This window comes from Haliotis cracherodii, unplaced genomic scaffold (genome assembly GCF_022045235.1).
Source record: "Haliotis cracherodii isolate W230 unplaced genomic scaffold, xgHalCrac1.p SCAF_6, whole genome shotgun sequence".
Taxonomy (NCBI): domain Eukaryota; kingdom Metazoa; phylum Mollusca; class Gastropoda; order Lepetellida; family Haliotidae; genus Haliotis; species Haliotis cracherodii.
In genome coordinates this window covers 476115-482647 of record NW_027266319.1, presented here as the reverse complement: position 1 = coordinate 482647, position 6533 = coordinate 476115, and the positions used below count along the sequence as shown (strand labels likewise).

The 6533-nt window shown below is 45.4% G+C and overlaps 3 protein-coding genes across 3 annotated transcripts; all 3 read left to right on the top strand.

The window, feature by feature from the left end:
* The first annotated feature begins 477 nt into the window (after positions 1-477).
* Positions 478-2278, top strand: LOC139445342 (serum response factor-binding protein 1-like). Its single transcript, XM_071226471.1, has 2 exons — positions 478-482; positions 1828-2278. Exons 1-2 carry the CDS (start codon positions 478-480, stop codon positions 2276-2278), a joined length of 456 nt encoding a protein of 151 aa, XP_071082572.1.
* A 170-nt stretch (positions 2279-2448) lies between these two features.
* Positions 2449-2814, top strand: LOC139445341 (uncharacterized protein slr1819-like). Its single transcript, XM_071226470.1, has one exon. The coding sequence runs from the start codon at positions 2449-2451 to the stop codon at positions 2812-2814; it is 366 nt and encodes a 121-aa protein (XP_071082571.1).
* Positions 2815-3186: 372 nt separating this feature from the next.
* Positions 3187-3792, top strand: LOC139445339 (salivary glue protein Sgs-3-like). The gene is made up of 2 exons (XM_071226467.1): positions 3187-3383; positions 3498-3792. The coding sequence occupies exons 1-2, from the start codon at positions 3187-3189 to the stop codon at positions 3790-3792; spliced, it is 492 nt and encodes a 163-aa protein (XP_071082568.1).
* The last annotated feature ends 2741 nt before the right edge of the window (positions 3793-6533 follow it).

The window sequence follows — 6533 nt, the reverse complement described above, 5'->3', positions numbered from 1 at the left end:
AAAAAGGATGCAATGGTTTAGGCTACTGGAAACTGTGGGGGAACATTCACACAAGCCACCTTGACCCACTACATTTCTTCAGTACTCATTCAAAAGCGAACTCACCCAAGTGTCGTCACTAGCCATGCTTGTGCCTCCCTTGTTCCTTACTATTATCCACATTATCCTTACAGTGATCCCTACCACACTTTTCTGCCACACAAATCACCCGACGAATTATTAAATACCATGTTATTCATGCATAACTGCGAGTTTGACGTCTGATGCCTGACACCTGGAGCCGTTTTCAGTTCGTGCCATATCGGCTCCTTCCTCACCACTCGGCATCTTGTAGATGAAGGAATGGGGCGAGAACCTAATGGCAAAGGGATTACTGGTAAGTGTCTGTAGACGAAAGTCACAAGACACCATGCCACAAGACACTGTTACCTTCATAAGTGTCCGTCACCTAGTTGACCCTTTTCGTTCAGTTCCGTAATGGCGTAGGCATGGCTTGGTAAATTTGCACTTAGTTTCACAGTTTGGACGTAGCTCAGTTGGTTAGCTGTCGGGCTAACAATCCGAAGGTCACGGGTTCGCCTCCGATGGATTCTCACAAAAACTTGTTGCTTGTCTTTGAGACAAATGACCTACAGCAGAGAAGTTGTGTCAATATAGCGCTAACTTGGCTTTAGCGTGCGGTAACGCATGGCTCCCAATATTTATGAACATTTTTCTAAGACTCAAGTTTTACACTGACTCTTTTCCCCATCACAAAAAACTAACGTTTGCAGCATATTTTATTCATTCTATTTAAAATTTCATTCAATATTGTTTAGATATATTTCGGTGAAATTGTGTGTAAAGGGATTGGTAGATTGCACAACTCACTGTTACTTATTGCAACCACGGTCAGATTATCACTATTGACGCCTTGAAATGAACTTAAGTTGACAGGGAATGGATAAATATCATGTATATATATCATAAATGCCATACTTTGACTCATTAAAAGACATATTTGTTGTAGTTTGACTGCTATGCGTCAAAGTTTTCGCAATCGACAGCACGTGAGCCTCAACAGTGACTGGTGTATTCAAACAAAACATTTAATCAAAGCTAGGCCCAATGAAGCTTCAAAACTCGGCACGAGATCTACCTTGCATTACTAATTCCAAGAAATGTAGTCAACTGTCATTCCATTTCAAAGAAGCATGTGCCATAAATGGAAGCGTCACTACGGCCTGCCTGACATCAAAGTGTATTAATCCCATTGTTTGACAGGTGTAGCTGTATGCAAATTAGATTGCCATTCTTGGCCACCAAATCAAATATCGTTACATAATCACATGATTACATTCTCGTGAAACTTGACCCTACTGATTTTGTGAGCTCTACTTATCCATGGGCATGCTAGAAAACGTATATTACTCACCCAAATTCTAAACCTCACTTGGTATGGGCGTTTGGCAATGGTATTTTTCAACCCCAGTACATCTGCCATGAAATAACTGTCACAATGGTGCCTATGTCATAACAGTATTCTACCCTCGCCCACTGAACAACAACCAGTATCTAGTTCTGTCATCAGGGCCATGTTGTCAGGTATTACTCCAGTCAACAAACATCCCCGCACCACTACACACTGAATCAATGCTTGTGACACGGTGTCCCACTCCAGATGCCTGTACCTCCTCTATCACGGAGGCCAGCAGAATTTGGCCATCTGATACAGAGACAGCAGAGCCAGTCGACAATTGATCACATCTAATAGAACGATTCATCACACTCAGACAGAGATGAGGCTAACTGATACCCCAGTTGTACAAGGCCTCCTCCTCACGACAGACCAACCTATGACAGACCAACGTACGACAGACCAACCTACGACAGTCCAACATACAACAGACAAACATACCACAAACCAACGTACCACAGACCAAAATACGACAGACCAACCTATGACAGACCACCAACATACAACAAACAAACATACCACAGACCAGCGTACCACAGACCAACATACGACAGACCAACCTACGACAGACCGACATACGACAGACCAATCTATGACAGACCAACATACGACATACAAACATACGACAGACCAACATACAACAGACCAACCTACGACAGACCAACATACCAAAAGATCAACATACGACAGACCAAACTACGCCAGACCAACGTACGCCAGACCAACGTACGCCAGACCAACGTACGACAGACCAACGTACAACAGACCAACGTACGACAGACCAACCTACGACAGATCAACATACGACAGCCCAACGTATGACAGACCAACCTACGACAGACCAAACAACAACAGACCAACCTACGACAGACCAAACAACAACAGACCAACGTACCACAGACCAGCATACAACAAAGGTATGACGGACCAACATACAACAAACCAACGTACAACAGACAAACATACGACAGACCAACACACGACAGACCAATATGCGACAGACAAATAAAAGACGGACCAACATGCGACAGACCGACATACGACAGACAAACATACAACAGACCAACATACGACAGACCAACATGCGACAGACAAACATACGACAGACCAACACACGACAGACCAACATGCGACAGACAAACATACGACAGGCCAACATACGACAGGCCAACATACGACAGACCAACACACGACAGACCAACATGCGACAGACAAACATACGACAGACCAACATGCGACAGACCAACATGCGACAGACCAACATGCGACAGACCAACATACGACAGACCAACACACGACAGACCAACACACGACAGACCAACATGCGACAGACCAACATACGACAGACCAACACATGACAGACCAACACACAACAGACCAACATGCGACAGACAAACATACGACAGACCAACACACAACAGACCAACACACAACAGACCAACATGCGACAGACAAACATACGACAGACCAACGTGTGACAGACCAATGTGTGACAGACCAACGTACAACAGACCAACGTACAACAGACCAACGTACGACAGACCAACGTACGACAGGCCACTAACGTACAACAGACCACCAACGTACAACAGACCAACGTGTGACAGACCAACGTACGACAGACCAACGTGTGACAGACCAACGTGTGACAGACCAACATGTGACAGACAAACATTTGAATATTAACCTACGACAGATCAACGTGTGACAGACCAACGTGCAGCAGACCAATGTGCGACAGACCAACGTACAGCAGACCAACGTATGACAGACCAACGTACGACAGACCAACGTACGACAGACCAACGTGTGACAGACCAACGTGTGACAGACCAACGTGTGACAGACCAACATTTGACATACAAACCTACAACAGACCAACTTGTGACAGACCAACGTACAACAGACCAACGTACGACAGACCAACGTACGACAGACCAACGTGTGACAGACCAACCTTACGACAGACCAACGTGTGACAGACCAACGTACGACAGACCAGCGTGTGACAGACCAACGTCAACAGACCAACGTGTGACAGACCAACGTACGACAGACCAACGTGTGACAGACCAACGTACGACAGACCAACATGTGGCAGACCAACATTTGACATACAAACCTACGACAGACCAACTTACGACAGACCAACGTACGACAGACCAACGTACGACAGACCGACACGTGACAGACCAACATACGACAGACCAACGAGTGGCAGACCAACATTTGACATACAAACCTACGACAGACCAACGTACGACAGACCAACGTGTGACATACCAACGTACGACAGACCAACGTGTGGCAGGCCAACATTTGACATACAAACCTAGGACAGACCAACGTACAGGGATGAGAATGGACATTTTCCTTTCCAACTGAAACTTCTTTGCAATTGAGCGTGGTCCATAATTTTGGGGGATGCTTATGTTTAACAAATTTGTGGTCACTAAAATTCCAGGAAATCCACGAATCCGGGGAAGATTCTCAATACTGAAAGTACAACAGACCAACATACGACAGACCAACATACGACAGACCAATGTACGACAGACTAACCTACGACAGACCAACATACAACAAACCAACGTACGACAGACTAACCTATGGTCGATAGTACAAGACAGCGTGGAATCAACACTGTCCACTCTATAGTCTTGAAGAAATTAGTTCCCTGCTAACACTAATCATAAATACAAGTGTGCAAGCATGTGTCTGTTTCTGTCGGGTTACAGGGATAGGGGTGAGGGTTGTTTTACACCCCACTCAACAATATTCAATCTATATGATGGTGGCCAGTAAATAATTGTCTTGACCAGCTACAATCCATGGTCAATGCTGAGGGCTTACGGTGACAAGGAATCAACTTAGTCACTGACCTTGACAACCGGATACATTAAGTAGCCTGTTTCAATCAGCATAGGTTGATGTAGACCTATTCTAACTGGAGTGGGGAGGGGCAGTGGTAGCCAAGTGGTTGAAGGGTTCATTGTTTACCTACATCAGCATTATGCTGAAACACTAAGGACCATCTGAAAAATCATCCGGCCATGACATCATCAATTGAAGGTGCCTACAAACCATCTGGCCATGAGTCAATGACATCATCATCTGACAATGTCAGAACTTTCTATACCATCAGGCCATGATGTCATCAACTGAAGGTGACTTCAAACCATCAGGCCATGATGTCATCAATTGAAGGTGTCTGCAAACAAACCGGCCATGACGTCATCAATTGAAGGTGCCTGCAAACCAACCGGCCATGACGTCATCAATTGAAGGTGCCTGCAAACCAACCAGCCATGACATCATCAACTATAGGTGCCTGCAAACCATCCGGCCATGACGTCATCAATTGAAGGTGCCTGCAAACCATCCGGCCATGACGTTATTATTTTGAAGATGTCTGCAAACCATCCGTCCATGACGTCATCAACTGAAGGTGCCTGCAAACCAACAGGCCATGACGTCATCAATTGAAGGTGCCTGCAAACCAACCGGCCATGACGTCATCAATTGAAGGTGTCTGCAAACCATCCGGCAATGACGTCATCAATTGAAGGTGCCTGCAAACCACCAGGCCATGACGTCATCAATTGAAGGTGCCTGCAAACCATCCGGCAATGACGTCATCAATTGAAGGTGCCTGCAAACCATCCAGCCATGGCGTCATCAATTGAAGGTGCCTGCAAACCATCTGGCCATGAAGTCATCAATTGAAGGTGCCTGCAAACCATCCGGCCATGACGTCATCAATTGAAGGTGCCTGCAAACCATCCGTCCATGACGTCATCATTTTGAAGATGTCTGCAAACCATCCGTCCATGACGTCATCAACTGAAGGTGCCTACAAACCAACAGGCCATGACGTCGTCAATTGAAGGTGCCTGCAAACCATCCGTCCATGACGTCATCATTTTGAATATGTCTGCAAACCATCTGTCCATGACGTCATCAACTGAAGGTGCCTGCAAACCAACAGGCCATGACGTCATCAATGGAAGGTGTCTGCAAACCGTCTGGCCATGACATCATTAATTGAACATGTCTGCAAACCTCTGGTCATGACGTCATCAATTGAAGGTGTCTGCAAACCATCCGGCCATGACGTCTTCAATGGAAGGTGTCTGCAAACCATCCAGCAATGATATCATTAATTGAAGGTGCCTGCAAACCATCCGGCTATGACGTCATCAATTGAAGTTGCCTGCAAACCATCTGGCCATGAAGTCATCAATTGAAGGTGCCTGCAAACCATCCGGCCATGAAGTCATCAACTGAAGGTGCCTGCAAACCATCCGGCCATGACGTCATCATTTTGAAGATGTCTGCAAACCATCCGCCCATGACGTCTTCAATGGAAGGTGTCTGCAAACCATCCGGCCATGAGTCGATGACATCATCATCTGTCAATGTCAGAATTTTCTATACCATCTGGCCATGACATCATCAATGGAAGGTGTCTGCAAACCTTCGGCCATGACGTCAGCAATTTGAAGATGTCTGCAAACCATCCAAAGCCATGACTTCATCGTTTGACAATTTCTGAACTATCTATACCATCTGGCCATTTAAATGCCAACTAATACAATCGTCTAGATTTCATCTGAAAATCTGTCCTCAGACAGTTATCCATTCCGGCCACACAAACCGACAAGCCAGTAGGGACCTTGTTTGCTGTTTCCATCAGCCAGCCCAGTCACAGGTGGCTGCCAATCTTCCAAAACAGTCGTACATCTTTGTACCAATATCTCGGAAGTCACAGTCTGGACAGTTAAGCTGAACACTAGCCTGGGTCCCCAGAATCCATTTGGTTAACAAGGAATACCTGACAACCATGGGGAATGTTATATGGAGGTGTATTTTATTGTTTAACAATTATTGTTACATTGTTACATTGTTTCTGTTGAGATTCGATAGACATTCATTGCATTGTGTATGGACAGTGACCAGTCGTCAAGAAGTTACTATATTTAGATGCTTGTGTGGTGTGCAGTCCTCCGGTTCGGTATATCGCGGACTACCGTGGACAGTAATAGTATAACAATATTGAAATTTCTGTAATGTTCTA